The 24438-nt window shown below is 37.4% G+C and overlaps 2 protein-coding genes and 1 pseudogene across 2 annotated transcripts; all 3 read right to left on the minus strand.

Annotated features, from left to right (window-relative positions):
* Positions 1-450: 450 nt before the first annotated feature.
* Positions 451-1386, minus strand: LOC141578744 (vomeronasal type-1 receptor 4-like). Its single transcript, XM_074371209.1, has one exon. It carries the CDS (start codon positions 1384-1386, stop codon positions 451-453), a length of 936 nt encoding a protein of 311 aa, XP_074227310.1.
* Positions 1387-9225: 7839 nt separating this feature from the next.
* LOC141578743 (vomeronasal type-1 receptor 3-like) lies at positions 9226-10167 on the minus strand. The gene has a single exon (XM_074371208.1). It carries the CDS (start codon positions 10165-10167, stop codon positions 9226-9228), a length of 942 nt encoding a protein of 313 aa, XP_074227309.1.
* A 10231-nt stretch (positions 10168-20398) lies between these two features.
* Positions 20399-21346, minus strand: LOC141578745 (vomeronasal type-1 receptor 40-like; annotated as a pseudogene).
* Positions 21347-24438: the final 3092 nt, after the last annotated feature.

The following is a 24438-nucleotide window of genomic DNA, read 5'->3' on the forward strand; positions in this document are numbered from 1 at the left end:
ATGAACAGATACTCACTACTGTATAAAATAGATAAACAGCAAAGTCCTACTGTACAGCACAAGGAACTACATTCAATATCTTGTAATGGCCTATAATGAAAAAGAATCTAGAAAAGAATTTGTTTAAGTATACATATATATATATAACTGGATCACTTTGCTGCACACCTGAAACTAACACAATATTGCAAATTAACTACACTTCAATTTGAAAATAGCTTGAAAAACCATAATTGTGATCATTTAAATAAAATAACCAATATGAAAATAATTAATATCACATTTATGTACTCTTCTTCATTGTCTAAGACTTCAAATTGTTGTGAAGTTTAAGTTTCCACCTCATCTGAATTTCATTAGCCCAAATTTGAGTGTTCAATAGCCATTTTTTTCTGAGGATAAATCATTCTGGAGACTTCTCTGTTGCTGTAAGAAGTTCTGAGGATCAGATCATCTACTAAATGTTCTTTGAGAAAAGGTCATTTTCAACTGTGAAAGAGAGGAAGTAAACCTGGAAATCTTATTTTTCATCAGCACGAAAGGGCAGATTGTGGGGTAGCATGATGAAATAATCCCTATTATGTTCTCCATTCTTGGCTTTTTCTTGGGTAAGTAAAACAAATAAAAGGTAATAAAGTTGTTTAAGCCATAAAAGAAAATGAAGCCACTTACCAGCAAAAGAATAGTGTGGGTGGCTTTGATCTCAGGAGATGTTCGGAAAGAGAGACTGGGGCTGTGAAGATGCCGGGCTCTCTGGCGGTGTTTGTAGAGGAGATTCACCATGTAGATACTGGACCATACGATGAGGACCACAAAAAGAAGATCTCGAATCACCATGGCACTCGAAAATACCGCTGAATAGCGCTGTTCCTTCTGCACAGATTGACAGAATGGCGTAGTATACCCAGAACCCACAAATGTGGAATTGCGTTTGGCTTCTACAGTTCTGATGATGTGACTATAGATGAGCATGTTGAGGATCCAGAAGAAAAGCAAGGAGGGGTAAATGCAGGTGGAGACTTTAGATTTAAGCCACGCCCAGTTAGAATCACTGGGACTGATGATGACGGCTTGGAAGGCACTGAGGAGAGTGGTCGTACAGATGGAAAGACCTCGGGTCACTCTGTTTGTGAACAAAATTGCCTTACAACCAGCATCGCTCTCAAAATGTTTTACTCCAAAGGATGACATGATGCCAGGTATCAACTTGAATATGATGGTCAAAACATTGACCAATGTCAGATGCATGAATATCAAGTCTACGGGCTTTTTCAGGTGAGTTAAGAAGGTGCACACATATGATATGAAAAGGATTGAGTTCCCCATGAGCCCCATACAAATTTGAGATATTAAGAAAAACTCCCAAATTGCATCACTTGGAAACATTATCTTAATAATGTTTTTTACATTTTCCTTAGGTTAACCAGGCTTCAAATGGAACAAAATAGATTGTTTTGAAATGATAAATAATGGAGCCTGTGGAAGACCATGGTGTTTGAAAATTCAGTATGAGGAGAGGGTGCTGGGGTGTTCAACCCTTCTGTATTCCAGGCCAAGACGTGTTATTTCCAGAGATTAGATTCTGGAATTTCTTGAAAGCTGTAGTGCACAGAATTAGGTCTATAAAGAGGGTAGAATTCAAGTTGCTGCTTCAAATGGGGGCAGTGGGAGAAAACAGTGATACTAACAAAGAAATAACAAATTAATCCTATAAAGAAATAAGTAGAACTGATACAGGTAAAAGTGGAAATTTAGAGATGGCAAACTGCATGTGGAAAGGAAAAACAAATTCAAACGTTGGCTCCATCACAAGAATAATAAAATCAACCAACTTCTGTGAGACTGTAACAGTTTCCCAAAGGAATACACAAATTATGTTAGGATTAAAAAAATTTAAGGATAGCAGTGGAGAAGTTGCAGGTATTATCAAATAACATGATTCTATGATTATGCCAATACATTTGGAAATTTAAGAAATCTGTGGGCAAATTTCTAGAAGACTTAACTTACCAAAAAAAGATATTGGAAGAATAGAAACAATAAATATGCAACCCTCCTAATAATACATTTCAACAGTAGCAAAAATTGTTCCAGAAGAATTCTCAAAGAATGTGTCAATGGCGAAGCATGTCCAACACAGCAGACATGAGCAGTATCTGTGAGCCACCCCTAAGGATAGAATTAGGGAGAACATAACATTCCATTAATCACATTAAGAAGGTAGCATAAACTTGGTAGCAAAATTTAACAAACATACTGTGAAATGGACAAGTACAAGCCTATTTCATGGACCAAAGGAAGAATAATCTATACGAAACAACTGGAAAATTGCATCCACAGTCTGTAAAGAAAATCAAGCAGTTGGTGAAATAATGATCTCAAACATGAAAGTTATGGTTGACTTTAGAAATTTCATCTACGTGAATACCCACACTGCTAGACTAAGGCACAAAACTGTAGGATGACTTCAATATATGCATAAGATCATGTGATAAAGTTTAATATACATTTATGATAAAAAATTTAGTTATATGGCAATTGAAGAGAATATTCTTACCCTGATAAAAATATCTATGATGTCAACTATAGCATAGTAAATATTAATACTGAAAGCTTTCCCTTTGAGATTGGCTGTAGTAAAATTACCTACTTTCACTACTTTGGTAATTTTGTTGTTTGATTTCCTGGACTTTATGCTAAAGATAGAAAATAAAATGTATAGGAATTGGAAAGAAAATAACATTATCTTTTATCATTGACAGATTATATAAATTTTAGGAAGGAAACCAATAAAATCATTGGCTAAATTCTATAAAGAGTGGTTTTCAAGGTTACTGAAAGGAAGTCAGTATCAAAATCACTTGGATTTCTACATGCCAGTGAAAAAAGAAACTTAAAAATGCATTTAAAGAGTGATACCATGTAAATATTATAAAATTTTATTCAAGCTAGGAATTAAGATATGATATCAAATGTGTAAAACTTCTTTTAAAAACATTATAAATTAGTCTGTGATGAAAAGATTTTAAATACAAATGACATAGGATAATTTGAGATAAAGCGTGTTATCTATAAAATAGAATGATGCTGTGGGAAAAAATGAGATTAACAAGTAATTAGAGAAGAAATAAAGTGAAACTGAGAGTCAAGTTATATCAAACATAAGTAAGTATCAACTAAGGTGCAGAGAATTTAAAACATGAAAACATAGATAAGGGGGGGATATTAGCTAAGACATGGAGTGTATGGAACTTTTAAATAGTTGTTAATAATAAACTGCAAAGTCAAAATACAGTGAAGAATGTGATACGGTTTTAAAATGAAGCAGAACTGAGACAATGAACCAGTATTGGAGAGCTGTAAGACACACTAAAAACCAAATGATATGAAAGAATGAAGAAAGTAAAAGCCACATGTATGGAAGGAAAGAGAAACAGGGATAATAATATAAATAAGAAGATAAAGTAACAGAAAATTAACAGGGGTTAAGTCTGAAGAAAACAGAAGTCTCTGTAAGGAAGCTTAGGACAGGGCATGGGGATATTGGAAATGTCTCCATACCTCCCTCTGTTTCTCTGAGTATCTCTGATCCTTAAGAAAAGCAGATTCCCCAGCAAAGTGAGACATCAGGGAGAATCCAGGTCTGAAGGGCATATATCAGGGGCTGTATATCAGAGACAAGGTGGCAGAATTTCTGCTCCCAGGCGGTCACCTTGACACCCGCTGTCTCCAAGACCTTGTTTACTGGGAATCATCCTGAGGCACCCAGAGGAGCAACAAATCACCCTCCCAGGTGCAAAATGATTGTCCTGGGAAACTTAATTAGGTTTATCAGTTAGCAGCAAAATCATCATTGGAGAGGGTCCATTTTCCCAGTTGAGCTACATCCTAAAGTGAACTTCATGATCCAAGAAAGTCATCAACTTAGTTTTCACCCAGCTGATGGAAATTCCCACAGAACTTGGTAAAGTCTGACCTCAGAGCAGCTCCTCAGAGAACACATTCACTTTTCCTCCTGAGCCTGTTCAGTGCCTCCTGCTTTTAGTTCCTTCTCGTTCCCTAAAGTGCAAGCATGGGACAGGGCAGTGAGTTTTACCGTAGCCCAACCAACACTCCAGATTATAACACCAGTAGTTCGCTATGGACTATGGACTCTATTTGCTATCTCAAGATGTCCCAGAGGCAATAACAGCGTAGATTTAGAAATTTTGCATACCTTGAGGAGGGTAATTGTTCCTGGAAGGGATAGGCCTGAAATTAATCAGTTAACCAGCAAGCCGAATTTAGTGCTTATCGCGTGGATTATCTAAAGCCCCACCCCTTTGATCTCATTTTTATCTGAGCTGTATATGCCTAATAAATATGTTGTCAACCAGGCTTTCGGCACTCTAGATCCACAAGATCTTGAGTTCCCTGGTCCCATCTTTGCTCTTTACTTTGTCTCTCTGTTTCTTAAGTCTTGCGTCGCCCGTCCTCAGACATGGTCCCGAGCTGTGCTGGACACAGCAAGCGGCGCCCAAACAGGGACTTGAACTGAGGGCGGCATTTCTGCAAAGCAAAAGTGCAGTGCTGCAGGACCCTGAGAGGAGTGAGAGGCCTCAAAAATCTGCTGCCAGTGAGGATTGTCTTGAGAACTTTTTCAGGGTTATAATGGGAAATGTACCAATCTCCGGACAATATAAGCCATATGTTTGTCTATTGAGGCAGCTCTTCACGTCAGGAGGAGCCCGGACGAGTGAAGGCCGGGTACTAGAATTATTCATGTTAATTGATAAACATTGTACCTGGTTTCCAACATTAGGTACTTTAAGTTTACAGGACTGGGAAAGGGTAGGAGCAGAATTAAAGAAATTACATGCAAAAGGAATTCAGATTCCACTCACTGGCCAACATGGAGTCTCATAAAATGGGTTCTGGAGCCATTGCAAACAGCTGAAGAATTTGATATTTCTAGCTCTGATGATGACCGAGAGACCCTTGATCATGCCCTATCTGATGGAAAGGGACAGCCATGAGCAGCCACGGCCATGCCTCAGGAGCCCGCTATGCCGTCGGCCCCTGAAATAATGGAGGAGGATGTATGGCCACCGCCTCCTACTGTTTCATTGCCAAAACGAACAACTTGTCCTCAGACTCTTATGAAAGAGATCTCACCCGTGAAAACTAGCTCCCTCTCCACAGTACAGCAAGGAACTCTAGAAGCAAAACAACAGGGCAACTTAGAGGCACTTAAGGTGCCTCTGCCTGTCGTAGTGAGAGAACGTTTGGCTCCCGGAGTGGATCCAAATAATCCAAATGGCATTTATGAGTCTACTCGTGAACCGTTCCACTTTGAACGATAAAAGAACTAAAACAAGCAGTTCAGAATGATGGAGTGAATTCCCCTTTCACTATGGGGCTCATACAAACTATGGCTGAACGATCATGACTTATTCCCATTGATTGGCAGACTTTGGCCCAGACCGTCTTGGCTCCTTCTGAATTTTTACAATGCGGAACCTGGTGGCTTGACCATGCTGAAATTACGGCAAGGGATAGCCAAGCTTGGAACATTCCAATATCTTTTGACCAGCTATTGGGTCTCAATGCCTGGGCACAAGTCCAAGATCAGATTCTGATGGATGATCAGGCTATAGAGCAATTGAGGTGATGCTATTTAAGAGCTTGGGAAAAAACTGAATCCAATGGACAGGCAGCTACATCATTTCAAAAAATTATACAGGGACCAAAGGAACCTTATCCTGAATTTATTGCACAATTGCAAGAATCTATCAGAAGACAAGTAAACAGTACTGAGGCTGCAGATACCATTCTCCAGCTACTTGCATGTGAAAATGCCGATCCTGACTGTGAGAAGGCGATTGGGCCCTTTAAAGGCAAGGCTTCCTTAAATGATGATATTAACAGGTACCGAGTCATTTAAAGCTAATATGATGGCTCAGGCTATGGCAAATTTAAAATTAAATAAAGGGTTTATGGGAAAATGCTTTAATTGTGGCCTCCTGGGCATACTAAGAAGGAATGTCAAAAGCCAATTAAAAGGAAACCAATGAATAATGTTAAGCAAAAACAAGAAAGGCCACCTGGCCTTTGTCCTAAATGCGTAAAGGGTAATCATTGGGCCGATCAGTGTAGATCCACTGTTCATGAGGATGGCACTCCCTTGCAGGGAAACTCCCGGAGGGGCCAGCTCCTAGCCCTTCAAAGCAAGGGAGCATATCCAGCTCAAGCTGCCTTTCAGACTCAGACAACCGACAATACCCCTTACCACACAGTGTCGTGGGATTATCCACCGCAACACGAGGCAGTGCAGCCTTAGATCAGCCTGCTAAAAGGTCTATGATAATATTGCCAGGGGAAGCCCCTACATTAATTAATACAGAAATATATGGGCCCTTGCCAGAAAAAACTGTGGGATTGCTATTAGGAAAATCTGTCCTTACTGCTCAAGGAATCTGGGTACAGACTGGAATTACAGATAGTGATTATACAGGAGAAATTAAGGTGATGTTATCTAGCGATAAGCCATGGGAAATAAACACAGGCGATCATATAGCACGGATTTTATTATGGCCGTATTTCCCAGTAAGGGCAGGAAAAGGTTTCAGAGGAAAAAAGGGAATCAGCAGTTCAGAAACAGCTGGAGTTTTTCTTACAGAAAAAATATTTGAGTCCCAACCAGCATGTAATGTTAGAATTATGGGGAAATTATTCAAAGGATTAATAGACACAATATTATATGTTACAGGTGTACAATATAGCGATTCACAAAATTAAAGGTTATACTCCATTAATAGTTCTTATAAAATATTGACTATATTCCCTGTCTTGTACAATGTATCCTTGTACCTTATTTTATACATAATAGTGTGTACCTCTTAATTCCCCACCCTGATAATGCCCCTCATCCCTCCCCTCTCCCCACTAGTAACCACTAGCTTGTTCTCTGTATCTGTGAACCTATTTTTGTTGTTGTTGTTGTTGTTGTAGTCATTTCTTTTTTGTGTTTTTTAGATTCCCCATGTAAGTGATAACATACAAGTATTTGACCTTCTCTGATTTATTTCAATTAGCAAAAGGACCTTCAAGTCCATCCATGTTGCTGAAAAAGGCAAAATCTCTTTTTCATGGTGTAAGAGTTTTTCACTAAGGTCTTTAATTGAAACTGAATTAATGGAGCTGAGACCTCCAAGTAGCACAGGATGAAATGATGGTAAATTGTGATAAACAATCATGCAAATCACATCGAGTTAACATAAATGCAGCACCGGAGGCAAGAAAACTGCTATTGTGAGTTCTCATTTTTTCCAATTTAAAACAATTTTTAATTTTAAAGGTTCCATGGAAAATGAAGGGACACATTCAATTAAAATGATCGTAACAGCATACATCGAAAATGACCAACACACCAGGGTGGCATGGGTAAGGCTGTTGTTATTGATAAAGTTTTGCAGATGCTGGAAGACTCACAGCTGCATTTTACTGCACGTGATGCTTCAACTCCCATCCCTTCCCATGCTCCTAACCTGCTCTAATTTTTTATAGCTCTACCACCTGCACTTAACTTTTCCTAGATTACAATGTTCTATATAGTCTCCTTAATAATTCTGTCTTGCCTGAGTTCATCACCAATGCATGCCCAGACAATAAAATCCTGCCTGGAATATGTCAGGCTTCCGATACATATTTGTTGAATAAATACATGAATTTACCTAGAGCAGTGTCATTTAATACAAATTTAATCAAATTCCAAATGTAATTTTCTAGTAGCCACATATTAAAAAGAGCAAAACAAGCACATAAAATAGTCTAAATTTTTTTATTGAAGTATTGTTGATTTACAATGCTGTATTAGTTTCTAGTGTCGAGCACAGTGACTCTGTCATACGTATAAACAAGCAGTCTGTTTCATATTCTTTTCTGTTATAGCTTATTGAATCCAATTCCCTGTGCTAGACAGTAGGACCTTGTGGTTTATCTTTTTAGATATAGTAGTTTGTATCTGCAAATCCCAAACTCCTAATTTATCCCTCCCCCTCCTCTTTCCCATGTTAACCATAGGTTTGTTTTCTGTCTCTGAGTCTAACTCCATTTTGTAAATAAGTTCATTTCTGTCATTTCTTAAGATTCCACATAAAAGTGATATCATATGGAATTTTTCTTTCTCTTTCTAGCTTTCTTCACTTTGTGTGACAACATGTAGATCCCTCCATTTTGCTGCAAATGGGCATGATTTCATTCTTTTTTAGGGCTGAGTACTATTCCATTCTATATATATATGGAGGACATTTTCTCAGATAAAATAGTTTCACTGATATATTTATTATGTGTTTTTTTAAAACACAATTATTATAATTAAATAAGTAATCAATATGAAAATCATTAATCATATACTCATGTTTTCTTCTTGATTCTAAGACTTAAAATCTGCACGTATATTTTTGGAGGGGAGGTCATTATGTCTATTTGCTTATTTATCATTATTTCCTCTTTTTAAATGAGGGTACTGGGAATTGAAACCATGGCCTCGTGCATGTCAAGCCTGCGCTCTACCATTCCAGCTATACTTGACGCTCTGTGAGTATTTTTATTTTATCACTAGCAGGGCTCAGCACAGAGGCCAGAATACACACCACAATGGCATATAAATTATTTTGAATTGCTTGTGCAGCAGCCAATGCAAGAAGGAAACTCTGACTCTCTCTGTCCATCTGAAAGCAGGAAACCTCTCTCATGTGAGGTGAATCCCTGCATGTAGAGGTGAAGGGATCCTCTCTACACCAGAGATAAGAACTTGGGGGCCAAGAAGCCTGTATAAACAAACCTTGTGTCTTGTTGAATTTACTTCTCCAAGTCCAAACTCTGTTTAAATTCTTCACTAATGAAGCACCTAGAACTTCACTTTCTCTGTCTTGTCAAATCCTTATAAATTTCTTGCTTCTTTGTCTAAAAAGTGTAAAAGCTGTCTGGTTTTTCCTTTCCCAGTTTCCATTTCTATGACACCTTTGTGCACACAAAATAATTTTTTTCTCCTCTTACTATGTTGGAGCAATTTTATTATGAGCCCAGGAACAAGAATTCAAAGAGGTAGAGGGGGAAATTTTCTCTCCCTGACACATTTCATCTCAATTATACTAGTCCTGTTTCACTGTTCAATGCCATTTTTCCCTTGTACAAATCAATCTGGAAAGTTCTCTGTTGTCAGAGGACGTTGTGAGTATCAGATCATCTATTGAAACTTCCTTGAGAAAAGTTAATTCTCATCTTTAAAAGGGAAAAAGTCAATTTGGAAATAATGTTATTATTCTTCATCAGCACAAATGGGCAGATGGTTGGGTAGCAGGATGCTATTATCCCAGTCATTCTCTCCAGTCTTGGATTTTGTCTATAAATCAAATAAAGGGTAAGGAAATTGTTTAAGCAATAAAAGAAGACAAAGCAACTTACCAGCAAAAGAATAGTGTGAGAGGCTTTGATCTCAGGAGCTGGCTGGGAAGAGACATTGGGGCTATGAACATGCTGGGCTCTTTGGCGGTGTTTGTAGAGGAGATTCACCATGTAGATGCTGGACAACATCATGAAGACCACACAGAGGAGATCTCGAATCAAGATGACACTTAGGAATGCCATTAAATGGTGCTGTTCCATCTGCTTAGATTGACAGTATATTTGAGAATACCCAGAGGGAGCAATTGTGAAATTGTGGTTGGCTCTTAAAATTTTGGTGATGTCAACATAGATGAGTGTGTTGATGATCCAGAAGAAAAAGAAGGAGGGGTAAATGCAGGTAGAGAATTTAGATTTAAGCCTCACCCAGTTAGACTGACTGGGACTGATGGTGATGGCTTGGAAGGCGCTGAGGAGAGCAGTCGTACAGATGGAAAGACCCCGGGTCACTCTGTATACGAACAAAGTTACCTTACAACCAACATCATCCAGAAAATGTCTTACTCCAAAGGATGACATGAGATCTGGAATCAGCTTGAACATGATGGTCAAAATGTTGACAAATGTCAGGTGTATGAATATTAAATCTATAGGCTTTTTCAAGGGTGACTGAATTAAGAAGCTGTACATATATAAGATGAAGAGCATTGAGTTCCCCATGAATCCCACACAAATTTGAGATATAAAGAAGACCCCCCAAACTGTATCACTTGGAAACATAATCTGACTAATACTTTAGATATTTTAATTAGGTCAACTAGGCTTCAGATGAAATGAAATAGGTTATATTGTGAAGTTCTAAATAATTAAACTTGTGAGAGAACATAGTAATTGACAGTTCTGTATGAAGGAGGCTGGGTAATGTTCAAACCTTCTGTATTTTAGGCCAAGATGTGTCACTGCCAGAGACTCAATTCCAGAAATACTTGGGAACCTAGGTAAAGAATTAGGTTTAGGATGCAGGTAGAATTCAAACTGCTCAGTCAAAGATGGAGATAGGGGAAATTGTGACACAAGAAAAGGAGGAGCATATTGATCCTAAATAAAAACAAATGGAATTGCTACAAGGTAAAGCAGAAATTGAGAGATAATAGCCCTCCTATGGAATAAAAAAAAAAAAACTAATTCAAAAATCAGTTCCTGCAAAGGAATAATAAAATTAACAAACCTATGAGATTGTAACAGCAGCAAAAGGAAGGCACAGTAGCATCGGGATTAACAGTGTTGACAAGACAGCAGTGGAGAGGTTGCAAATGTTAGAAAGTACCGTGATACTACAATTATCTATGCCAGCATATTTGAAAGTTTAGAATATCTGGGGACAAAACTCTTGAAGACTTAACTTACCAAATAAAGATATTGGAGTAAGAAATAACATAAATGTGCCATCTCCCCATGATACCATTGAACAGTGGGTAAAATTGTTCTGAAAGAAATCTCAAAGAGTGCTTCAATGGTGAAATATGACAAACATGCCAAGTACAAATACATTTGTTAATAGGGAAGAACAAATCTGACTCTACATTATATTTCTTTAGTTCTAACCCTGAGCTCTGTTTCCTGGGCTTTAGCCTTAAAGGGACAAAAATATATGACCACTTCAAGATAGTTATAAGACAATGTGATATAATTCAATCTATGTTCATGATAAAATTTAAAAAAAATTTAATTATCTAGCAATAGAAGGAAGAACCTTACACTGACAAAAAAAAATTCCACATAGATAGTGTCATAGCAAGTATTTAATATTGAAAGCTTTTCCTTTGGGGTTAATATGAGTAAAATGATCTGTTTGACCTCTTGTATTGCCCAAGTTTGCAGATTCCAGAATGCTATAGGACAGAAAGTAAGTAACATTTAAAATAACCAGAAACACTATCTTTTATCATTGAGAGATTCTATATATTTTTGGAGGAAACTGATATAATCATTTGGCTGAATTAGTTAAAAAATTTAAGAGCCATTCCAAAGCTATTGAAAGCAAAGTCAATATAAAGATCATTTGGATATCTATATGCCAGCAGACAACTAGTTTTAGAATGCAGTATAAATAATGATAGCATTTAAATAGCATAAAATCCAATTGAACATAAGAATTAATATAAGTTAACAAAGATGTAAAATCTCTAAGAGGAAAAAATGTGAAAACTTAGTGGAAATGGGATCTAAGAATTTTTTATGAAAACATTGATTGTATGATAACTTGAGATAAAAGTTATTATGTATAAAAACAGAATGATGTTGGGAGAAACAAAAGCAGGAAAACAGATGATTAGGAAAGGGCTTAAGTGGTGATACTGAGAGGCAAGTTAAATCACATGTAAATAAGTATCAACTGAGGAGCAGAGAATCAAGGAGAGACATAAAAAAACACAAAGAGGGGATATCAGACAAAACATAGAACATGCAAAATTTTCAGATAGTTGTTAGTTATAAACTGAGAAGTCAATATACAGAGCAGAAAGTGTGATATGATTTGAAAATGAAACAGGATCTATTGAGCAATGAAAAGGTACTGAAAGGATGAAACAGCTACTAAAGAATAAAAGAAATGAAAGAATGGAGAAAGTAGAAGCAACATATATGAAGAAAAAAAGAATTAGGGGCAATAGAAGGGGAAAATGAGAAAATATACTTATATCAAACAGCAACCTAATAGAAAGTTAAATCAGAAAAATTTGGAAGTCTCCATTAGGAAGGTTAGGATGGGGAACAGGAATAGTGAAAAGGTCTTTATACCTCCCTCTCTTCTCAAGGTTGAGTGTCACAGAATCCTTAGCAAAAGCAGTAGGTTTCTCCACAAAGTGAGGTATCTTGGTAAGACTGGGACTGATGGGCAAAGGCTGTATATCAGGGATGGTACAGCAGGACTTCTGCTCCCAATGGGTCACCTCGTCAACCGCTGTCTCCATGACCTTGTTTACTGAGGATCACCCTGATGCACCCAGAGGAGCAACAAATCACCCTCCCAGATGCAAAATGAGTCTCCTGGTAAACTTCTCAGATTTATTGATGATGATGATGCAAAACCACCATCTGAGGATGTCCTTTTTTCCCAGTTGACCTTCCATCATAAAGTAAACTTCAGAATGTAGAAAAGTGATCAGATTTAGTTTTCACTTGCTTGATGGAAATTCCCATCAATTTATCAGTGGAAATTGATAACATATGACCCGTGAGCACTTTCTCAGAGAACATGTTCACTTTTCCACCTGCCGCTACTGGACCCCCTCCTGGTGTAGCTTACTTCCCCCAGCCTTGTTGAGATACAGTTGACAAATAACTTTGTGTAAGTTTAAGTTGTATAATGTGATGAATTGATACCTTGAATTACATGGCTTTGAAATGTGCAGGTCCACTTATACATGTGTGTTTTTTTTTTCACTAAATATGTACTCTACCGCTACATGGTCTAGGTTTGATTCAATGCCATCGGTACAAAGGGCTGACTGTAAAGTTACGTTTGGATTCTCAGTAGTGCACGGGTGGCACCTCTAACCATCACATAGTTGTAGATCAACTGATATTGCAACATGACTATTATAGTAAAGTAAGGTAACATTTCGATCACTTCAGATAACTACTTGTGTGTGTGTGTGTGTGTGTGATGAGAACATTCTAGATCTACATTCCCAATAACTCTAAAGTATAAATGCAGTGTTGTTAACTATAGTAACCATACTGTTGATTAGATTCCCAGAAACTATTCATCTTAGAAATGGCACTTTGTACCCTTTGACCAGGATCTCCCCATTTCCCCCCATTGCCCAGCCCCTGACAACCACCTTTCTGCACTCCATTTCTAGGACTTAGGCTTTTTTCAGTTCCACACCCAAATAACATCACATAGTTTACCTTTCTCTCCCTGAATTATATCACAAAGCATAATGCCCTCAGATTCCATCCAAGTTGTCCCAAATGGCAGGTTTTACTTTTTAAAAAAATTATAGCCTAGTAACATCCATTGACCCAGAAGCCCAGGCGTTCACAGTTGTCTGATTTTATCCTGGCTTTGCCTATCAAGGATTTTTGGTTTTGGTTTTGTTTTCATTGGATTATAGTTGCTGAACTACATGTCTATAGTTGCTGAACTACATGCTTTCACCATGCTTGAGGCTAGGCAAAATCTTTTTCAAATGAGAGAAGATTACACATAAAAGATTTTGATCTGAAGAGAAATGGTGAACGTGTTGACATTCCTTTATCAGAGTATTTGTTGGTTATCAACTTGGACTAGACATCATTCCATCAACACAGGATGCTAGCAATTGTGAATGAGGCACATGCATTGCTTCTCCTCATATTGGACCAAGAAACCCAAAGATTCTTACAGTCTGAACAATAAGACATTTTCCAGTATGGAAGCAGGACCACGTGAGGCTGGCATGGAGAGCCAACGCTTGGGAGATGGAAGTGTCCCTCTACCCTGAAATGTGACAGGAAACTGTATGTCCAGTCCCAACTCATAGACACGACCTAAGTGAGATGGCAGTTTGTCTGGGGAAGAGGGGGCACATCATGATGCTGACCTTCAATCTTTGGACACTATTGTAGGGCAGGGGATGGGATGAGATTGTGAAGATTCAGTGGAGGAAGGATGACCAGTGACTGAGGACCCCCAAATGTCAGAGTCAACTCCACCAATAGTGTGACAATATTGTCCCATTCTAACAAAACACTTCAGCAGACGTGGACAAAACTCATTTGAAAGAGTTGCAAAATATTGCACAATATGCATTTTCACATTTTGTTTTCAATTCTTCCACCATTCCTAGGATTTCAGCTGGTTTTCTTTTTTCCTCACCGTATATAATAGTTCAGGAATATCTTTCCATGCTATTTCTCTGCAGGTAGCTGCTCTTATTTTATAGACTAGATTTCTAAAGGTGGCTTTTTGGATCAAGGGACAATTTTAAATTTAATCTGTGTTTCTGTACTATCCAAAAACTCTAAGGCAAAGCACAACTCCTTTGCTAGTATCATCTTATAGAAACAAAGCGTCATACAAATTGTTCCTTGCACACTAGTGCCCAAGGTGAGGAATTTTTATTGTGAAAACATGTTTTCTGTGTCTTTGCAGGGGTCAGACAGAGAAGGGCCTTTACAAAGGATGTTTTTTATGGTTTTTGTTTTATATCCAGTGATTTGAGAACCTATAGAAGATCTTTTGGCAAATTCTGGGAAGTTTCCAATCATTAAGAAATAGTGTTGATGATGTCAAGTTTATGTGAACAGAGAAAACATTTTATGAGAATATTCATCAGTTTGTCTAAAGGTATATAACACCACAAATAAGAATGGTGACCACCTGAGTTCTGGTCAAGATGGTGAAGTGGTAGGACCACAAGTTTGCCTCTCCTCATGATTATAATGAAACCATAACTGAATGCTAAACAACCATAGACAAAAGACTGGAACCTAGCAAAAAAGATCTTCTGCAATTGGAAACATAAAGAGGGAACCACAGCAGGACAGTAGGTGGGGCGTGATCACCATATAATTGGGCCCCATGTGCCCCCAGTGAGCAACCCTAAAGCTGAAGATTTGTTAAGTTGCAGAGGCCCTCCCACAGGAGTGAGAGCTCTAAGCCCCACGTCAGGCCCCCCAGCTCGGGTCCTGGCACTGGAAAGAGGAGGCCCCAGGACATCTGGTTTTGAAGGCCAGGAGGACTTGGCTCTGGAAGGCTCATGGGACTGGGAGAAATGGAGACTCCATTCACTTGGGAAGCATACGAGGAAACTCATGTGCACCAGGTCCAAGGGCAGAGGCAGTGATTTAATAGGAACCTGGGCCAGACCTACCTGTTGGATTTGGAGGGTCTCCTGGGGACAGCTGTGGCTCACTCAAGGGACATAAAAGCAGATGGTGGACGTTCCAGATGTGTTAGTCTACATGAGGTGTTTTGGAGGCTGACATCTTGATTGGATCATTAGCACAAAGGCCAAGCCCTACCCAACAGCCTGTATGGAAGCCTCAGGCCAAACAACATACAGGGTGGGAACACAGCCATACCTATCCTCAGACTTCCTAAGCCACAAAGACACAGCCCTACCCACCAGAGGTCCAGGACCAAGCTTCACCCAGCAGTGGGCAGGTACTTGCTCCTCCTGCCAGGAAACCTGCATAAGCCTGTAGTCCCGACTCATCCACTGGGGAAGGTAGAGAAATAACAAAGCAACAATCCCAAAGCCTATGGAAGGTGTCCACAATCGCATAGAAAGATAGATGATATGAGACAGCAAAGGAATATCTCCCAGGCCAAGGCACAAGATAAAATCCCAGAAGAAGAAATAAGTGATGAGGAGATAGGTAAATTATCTGAGAAAGAGTTTAAAGTAATGATGGCCAAGATGTTCAGAGAACTCAATAGAAGTACAGATACACAGAGTGAAGTTTTTAGCAAAGATATGGAAAATAAAAGAATACCCAAACAGAGTTGAAGAATAAAATCACTGAAATGAACAATATACTAGAAGGAACCAAGAATAGACTAAATAAAGCAGAAGAACAGATCAGTGAGCTGGAAGACAGATTAGTGGAAATCACTACTTCAGAACAGAAAAAAAGAAAAAAGAAAAAAAAAAGAATGAGGATAGTTTAAGAGAACTCTGGGACAACATGAAGCACATTAATATTTGAATTACAGGGTTCCCAGAAAGAGAAGAGAGAGAGAAAAGACCTGAGAAAATTTTTGGAGAGATAATAACCAAAAACTTCCCCAACTTGTTAAAGGAAACAGTCACCCAAGTCCTGGAAGCTCAGAGTATCACACAGAATCAACCCAAAGAGGAACACACCAAGGCACATAGTCATCAGATTGACAAAAATTAAGGATAAGGAGAAAATATCAAAATCAGCAAGAGAAAAGCAATGAATAACATACAAGGAAACTTCCATAAGGTTATCAGCTGATTTTTCAGCAGAACCTCTACAGGCCAGAAGGGAGTGCATGATATATTTTAAATGATGCAAGGGGGAAACTTACAACCAACAATATCTATCCAGCAAGGCTCTCTGTGAGCTGGCCTTGAGATGAGTTAAAGCCATGGGACCCAAGGCCATGACTACAGAGCATGTTTATAGTATGCAGTAAATAATTGCTCCATGCATGTGTCAATTAGATAAGATTTAGAACAAAGAAAATAGAGGTACGTAGGTGCTAGAGATATTCTATAAGCCTAATGAACAAAGAAACTCAGACTGCGCATGTGCTGACAGAAAACAGATAAAAGCAGGACAGGTGCATCATAGGTGTGCACCTCCCTGTGGCAATAAAGTGTTGTTAACCCCACGGCATCTCTGGCTGAAGTCTGTCTGGCAACTCCTTGTGCATTTTTTTTTGTTTGGGCCGCTCACCTCCTAGAACTCCACATCAGCCTCCCTCGGCTGACACTCTCATTCAGACTTGATGGAGAAATGAAAAGCTTCACAGATAAACAAAAGCTAAAAGATTTCAGCACCACCAAACCAGCTTTACAATAAATGTTAAAGGACCTTCTCTAGTCATCAAATCATAAGAAAAGAGAACAAAAAGAAGAAAGAGGAAAAAAAAGAGACCTACAAAAATTGCTTTGGCTGTTCAGGGTCTTTTGGGATTCCTTATAAATTTTGGAGTTCTTTGTTCTACTTCTGTGAGGAATGTCATCAGTGTTTTGATGAGGGTTTCATTGGATCTGTGGATTGCTTTGGTAGTGTGGCCATTTTGAGAGTGTTGATTCTTCCAATCCAAGAGCACAAGAAATGTTTCCATTTCATTGTGTCATTTCATTTTTCAGAGTATAGATAACCTCCTTGGTTAAGTTAATTTCCATGTATTTTGTTGTTTTTGATGTAATGGAAATGTCTCTGCCAGTTATAAAATTCTGGTTTTTGAAGTGAAAAAAAGTGAATGAAGGGCTGCAAATGGCAAAATGTCCTTTTTTATGGGTGAGTTGTATTTCATTATACAGTGCATAATACTGCATCTCCATTATCTATTCAACTATTGATGTGCAGTTAGGATGCTCCCATATCTTGGCAGTTAGAAATAATGTTGCTCTTAATAGCAGGGTATATGTATCATTTTGAGTTAATTCTTATTTTGTGGTTGGCTTTATTCCCTTGATAACTATGTAAGTTTAAAAAGCTAAAGCACTAAATTTTCTTAGAAACAATGAACAGTACATATATGTAAATTTAAAAATATATGTGCAGTAAAAAGAAAAAGCCATGAAAGACATGGAAGAAACTTAAAAGACATATTACTAAATGAAAGAAGCCAGTCTGAAAAGGCTACAAACTGTATGATTCCAACCAAATGACCTTCTGGAAAAGGCACAGCTACAGAACCAATAAAAAGATTGTGGTTTCCAAGGGTTTGGGTAGAGGGAAGGAGGGATGAATAGGTGGAGCACAAGGGATTTTTAGGGCAATGAAATTATTCTCTGTGATACTATAGTGGTGGCTACATGTCATTATGCATTTGTCAAAACCCATAGAATGTACAACAGCAAGAGTAAACCCTAATGTAAACTATAGATTTTGGTTGATAATAATACATCGATACTGGTTCATCAACTGTACCAAATATGCCACATTGATGAGGGATGTTGAGGGTAGGGGAGTATTTCTGTGTCAATGGGGAGGGCCAAGTGTGAACTCTGTATTTTCTGCTCAATTCTGTTGTGAACCTGAAAATGCTCTAATAGGAAAAAGTCTATTAAAAAAAAAAAGAATGGTGACCACTTATTATATATGCAATGAAATATTACTCAGCTGGAAAAAAGTATGAAATAATGTCATTTGGAGTAACATGGATGGACCTAGAGAGTATCACACTAAGTGAAGCAAGTTAGAGAAAGACAAATATTATATATCACTTATATGTGGAATCTAAAATATAATACAAATGAACTTATTTACAAAACAGAAACAGACTCACAGACATAGAAAACAAATGTATGGCAACTAGTGGGAGAATGGGGTGGAGGGATAAGTTGGGAGCTCAGGATTTACAGATAATAACTACAAAATATAAAATTGTTGATCTACTCTTTATTTTCTAAAGGATTTATAAATGCCTTTTATACTCAAGATGCCTGAATGAATATTTGTTGATAAAAGAAGCTACTGTTCCAATTTTGTTCTTTTGCTATAAGGAAAACCAACATCATTTCCTACAAAGTGCTCCCTTTTCCAATGAACTGAAATGATGCCTCTTTCCTATAGATTGATTTCTGCCCTTTTCTCCTATTACATTAGTACATTTACCAAATCCTTTGCCAGGGTTCCAACCTCTAAATTTTAATAAAGTTATGCTGCTTATATGTCCTACTTCATTACTTTACCTACCATACAATCCAACATTTCCACTCCTGGGTATTTATGCAAAGTGAAAAGAAACACTAGAAAAGAATAGAGCCTCTATGTTCATTGCAGGACTATTTACAATAGCCAAATGTGGAAGTAATCTACGTGTCCTGCAATGCATGAATGGATCAAGAAGGTGTGGCATACACACACACACACACACACACACACACACACACACACACACACAAACAATTTCAAATGTATCAAAGTATTGAATTATTCTGTTCTGTAACAGGAACTAACATGTTGTAGGTCACTTGGACTTCCAAAATAAACAAACCAATTCATAGGAAAAGAGATCAGATTTGTGGTTATCAGAGGCAGGGGTTGGGGGAAAGGGGAAATTGAATGAAGGATGTCCAGAGCATAAACTTCAAGTTATAAGATAAATAAGTAGATGGGATGTAACATACATCATGATCAATATAGTTAGCACTGTTGTATATATGTGTTCATATATATGTTATATATGAAAATTGTTACAAGAGTGAATGCTGAGTTCTCACCACAAGGAAAAAAATTCTTCTCTACTTCTTCAGTGGTATATCCATATGAAATAAAGGATGCTCGCTAAAGTGACTATGGTAATCATCTCATGAAATATGTAAGTCAAACCATCACGCTGCCCACCTTAAACATACAGAGCGCTGTGTGTCAATTATGTCTCAATATGACCGGGAAAAAAACAATAAAGCAATGCAGCCCAGTAGATGGGAAAAGTGTCTTGATATTTTTAATGAAGAATTATGGAAAATGAAGGGACACATTTAATTGAAATTGTTACAGAAGGAGTGGATCTAAAATAACAAATGCCTGAGCATTGCAAAAGTGGGTATTATAACACGTGGGATTATGCAGTTGAGGAAAGACACACCCGCATTTTACTGTGCATATGGCATTAAATCCCAGCATTCTCACTCCTCTTAACCTGCTCTCCTTTTATAGCTCTGTCATGTGCATTTATATTTTTCCTTCAGCACACACTTTTTATAAAATTTTTTTTTTAATTTTATTATTTCTTAATGGAAGTACTGGGGATTGAACCCAGGACCTCGGGTATGGGACCTGGTATGTGCTAAGCATGCACTCTACCACCTGACCTACTCCACTAAACATTTTATACAAACTCCTCACTACTTATATTTTGCCTTTGTTGTTCACAAATGTATATCCAGCCCCTAAACACTGCCTAGAATATGTAAAGCATGCGATATCTATTTGTTGAATAGATATATGACTTTCCATAGAGCAGTGCAGTTTTACAGAAATCTAATTCAATCCCCAGTGTAATTTAAAACTTCGTAGCACCCACATTTTAAAGAGAGCAAAACGAAGCAGATAAAGTTCATTTTAATCATAGATTAATATTTAATGGAACCACAAATATTGTACTTAAACAGGAGTCAATATGAAAATTATTAATTTCATATTTACGTACTCTTTTGCGTTGTAAGTTTTCATACCTGTATATATTTTAATGTACAGCACATCCCAGTTCATACTAGCTCCATGTCAGTATCCAATAGCCACACAGCATTTTTTTCTCCTATAAAATGTTATAGAGATTTCTCTGTTACCATAAGAAGTTGTGGATGTAACATCATCTACTGAATGTTTTTGAAGAAAAGATAATTCTCATCTTCAAAAAAGAAGAAGTCCATTTGGAAACAATCTTATTATTTTTCATCAGCACAAAAGGGCAGATGGTTGGGTAGCCCGATGAAATCATTGCAGTCATTCTCTCTACTCTTAAATTTTTCTCAGAATTATGAAATAAGTAGTAGGTAACAAAGTTGTCTGAGAAATAAAATAAAATAAAGCAACTTATCAGCAGAAGAATCGTGTAAGTGGCTTTGATTTCAGGAGATGACTGGGAAGAGAGGCTGAGGCTATGAAGATGCTGGGATCTTTGGTGGTGTTTGTAGAGGAGATTCACCGTGTACACACTGGACCACATCATGAGGACCACAAAGAGGAGGTCTCGAATTATTATGGTAGTTGTTTATGCAATTAAATAGTGGTGTTCAAATTTCTTCTTATGGCAGTAATATGTAATATACTCAGAATCAACAAATGTGAAATTGTGATGGGCTTCTGCCGTTCGGATGAGCTGAATATAGATGAGCATGTTGAGGATCCAGAAGAAAAGGAAGGAGGGGTAAATGCACGTGGAGATTTTAGATTTAAGCCACACCCATTTAGAATTACTGGGACTGATGGTGATGGCTTGGAAGGCACTGAGGAGAGCAGTCGAACACATGGAAAGACCCCAGGTAACTCTGTATGTGAACAAAGTTGCCTTACAACCAACATCATCCAGAAAATGGCTTACTTCAAAGGATGACATAAGATGTGGTATCAACCTCAACATGATGGCCAAGACATTGACCAAAGTCAGATGGACACATATCAAATCTATGGGCTTTGTTGGCTGATTTTGATTTAAGAAGATATACATATATAACATGAAGAGCAGTGAGTTACCCATGAACCCAATACAAATTTGAAATAGGAAGACAATTCTCCAAATCACATCACTTGAAAACATTATTATGTTGATGTTTTATATGTTATAATGAAGTCGACCGGGTTTCCAATGAAACAAAATCAATTATATTGTGAAGTTGATCCTACATTCTGGGAATTCATGAGCCCCTTAGGTATAGAATTAGGTTTGTAAGGAAGGTGGAATTCCACTTGTTAATTGAAATGGGAGGAAAAAAGAAAATGGTAACGCCAGAAAAGGAAGAGCAAATTATTTCTTAAAAGATCATTGGAACTGATACAAGTTAAAGGAGAAATTAGTAGATAGCAAACATTCAGATGGAAAAGAAAAAGAAGGTCAAAAGTTAGTTCCTTCAAAGAATAATATAATTGACAAACCTATGTGACACTTACCAATAGGAAGGCACAAATGACAAAAGGATGAAAAATATTGAATGCTAGCAGTGGAGACGTTGCAAATATTAGAAAAATAATAGGATACATTGATAGTCCATGCCAGTAAATTATGACATTTAAAAGATTTAAGGGCAAAACTCTAGAAGACTTAACTTACCAAAATATTATGTTGAAATCATAGAAACACACAAAGGTGCAAGTTTTCTCATGATAACATTGAACAGTGTGGAAAAGGGTTCCAGAAGGTATCTCAAAGAAGGCGTCTATGTTGAAGAATGCCAAATACACCAGATACATATAATATCTCTGAACCACTGCAAAGGAGAGAATAATGGAGAATATTCCAGTCGTCGCATTAGGAGCTTAGAACAACTCTGGTAGCAACAAATTACAAAGGAAAGTATGAGAAAGACAATGACAACTCCATTTCACAAGCCGGATTTCAAGAAGATCTATACAGAACAACTGCAAGAGTATGGTCACAGTACATAAGAAGATCAGGCATTGGACCAAAGTTGTATCCCAAACATACAAGATGAGTTTAAAAATTGAAACTTCATCTGCATAATTACCCACACTAGCAGATTAAGGACCAAAAATACATGGTCACTTCAATATGTACATAAGATCATGTGATAATGTTCAACATAATCAATATATATTTATGATCGAACTCTTCAGTTATTAGCAATAGAAAGGAATCATCTTACTCTGACAAAAATATCTACAATGTTGTGAATCATATTTAAGTTTACCTAGGGAGACTTACACATTTGAGAATGGGCTCTGAGTACAAGTAACTGCAGTCACCACTTCCGTTTCTCATATTTTCAGGTTTTGTAGGACTAACTGTAAAGGAAGAGAAATTTATTACAATTGTAAATAAGGAAGACTTTTTAAAGTTAATGACAGGTTATGTAAGTTTTAAGAAGAAAACCAATAAAATCATTGATTAAATTATTGGAATATTTAAGAGTAATTTTCAAGGTAACCTAGAGCAAAGTCAGGGATAAAAATTATTTGGAATTCTATATACCAGCATAAAAATAGTTTTTCAGTGCAATCTAAATAGTGATACTATTAATAGAGCATAAAAATCTGTTAAATCTAGGTGTTAATAGATGAGTTTAAAAAGTGTAACCTATAAGAGAAAACAATGTCTCTATGTAATTAAAGCATTTTAATTGAAAATGATGTATGAGAATTTGAGATAAATGGTGCTATCCTTAAAAGTAGGATGATAAATGGTGTCATCTATAAAAAAGAAATGAAAAATAGAAAAATAGAAGTGAGACAAACCAATGATTGGGGGAAAAAATGAAGTAGAATTGAGGCAGATTTTATCAGATGTAATTAATTATCAACTAACTGTAGAAAATAAGGGAAAGACACCAAAAAAAGCATACATAAGGGGTGATATTAGCAAACATCTGGAATGTATTGAATTTTCATAAAGTTGTTAATAATCAAACTGAAAAGTAAAGATACGGCGAATGAGGTTAAGTGTGAGATGGTTTCAATTTGATGTAAAATAGAGACAATGAAACAGTTCTCGGATGCTGTAAGAGATACTAGTGAATAAGAGAAATGATGAAAGATTGAAGAAAATGAAAGCAATGTATACAAAAGAAAATAGTGTAGGAGCTAAATTTTAAGAAAGAAGATAAAGTATATATCTATGAACAGAAAATTAACTGAAGACTAAATCTAGGTGGGGGGAGGAAGTCTCTGTAAGGAAACTCAGGGTGAGGACTAGGAATATTGAAAAGTTCTCCATACCTCCCTCTCTTCTCAAGGCTGAGTGTCTCCCAACCTTCAGGAAAGCAGCCAGCTCCCCTAGCAAAGTGAGGCATCTTGGAAAGACTGGGTCTGACCTGCAAAGGCTGTATATCAGGGACAGGATGGCAGGACTTCTGCTCCCAATGGCTCACCTTGTCACTCACTGTCTCCATGATCTTGTTTGCTGAAAATCATCCTGATGCGCCCAGAGGAGCAACAAATCACCCCCCATCCCCAGATGCAAAATGATTCTCCTGGGAAACCTCTCAGGTTTGTTGATGAGGATGCAAATCACCATCTGAGGATGTCCTTTCCCCCAGTTGAACTGCATTATAAAGTAAACTTCAGAATTAAGAAAAGTGATCAAAGTTAGTTTTCACTCCATTGATGGATTTCCCACAGGACCTGATAAACTCTGAACTCAGAGCTGCTCTGCAGGGAACACACTGACTTTCCTACCTCCCTTGTTGTGCTTCCTCTTTTAGGGCTTGTGTTTTTCTTTAACTTTCTTAGACTAACCTCCAGAGTCAGCTTTCCGGATCTTGTGAGATGCCTCTAGTGTGTGTAGTTAAACCATCAAAAGCTTTATTGTTTTGAGTCACAGTTCGAAATAAATATAAGATCCTATTCATCTAAGGCCAGATGATGGATCATTTAAACTGGCAATAGTGAAAATGATGAATGTTTTTCAGGCATCTTCATGTACCCAGTTGTCATATGGCTACTTATGGGAGGATCAAATTTAAAGGAAAAACTGTATCACAACTATTCTAAAGGAATTCTTCATTTAAATTAGAAGAATAAAAAGAAGTCAGACTTTTTTATGTTTAAAAAAAAAATTAATTCTTCTTCTTAAACCATTCCCTTAACCCAAGAAGTAAATCAGCTGAAGGCCAATATTCAAGGACTAACAGAAAACAACTGTCTTTGTCTTGCCAAATCCTCCAAAACCAGAAGTAC

The sequence above is a fragment of the Camelus bactrianus genome, chromosome 9, assembly GCF_048773025.1.
Source record: "Camelus bactrianus isolate YW-2024 breed Bactrian camel chromosome 9, ASM4877302v1, whole genome shotgun sequence".
NCBI classification, from domain to species: Eukaryota; Metazoa; Chordata; class Mammalia; order Artiodactyla; family Camelidae; genus Camelus; species Camelus bactrianus.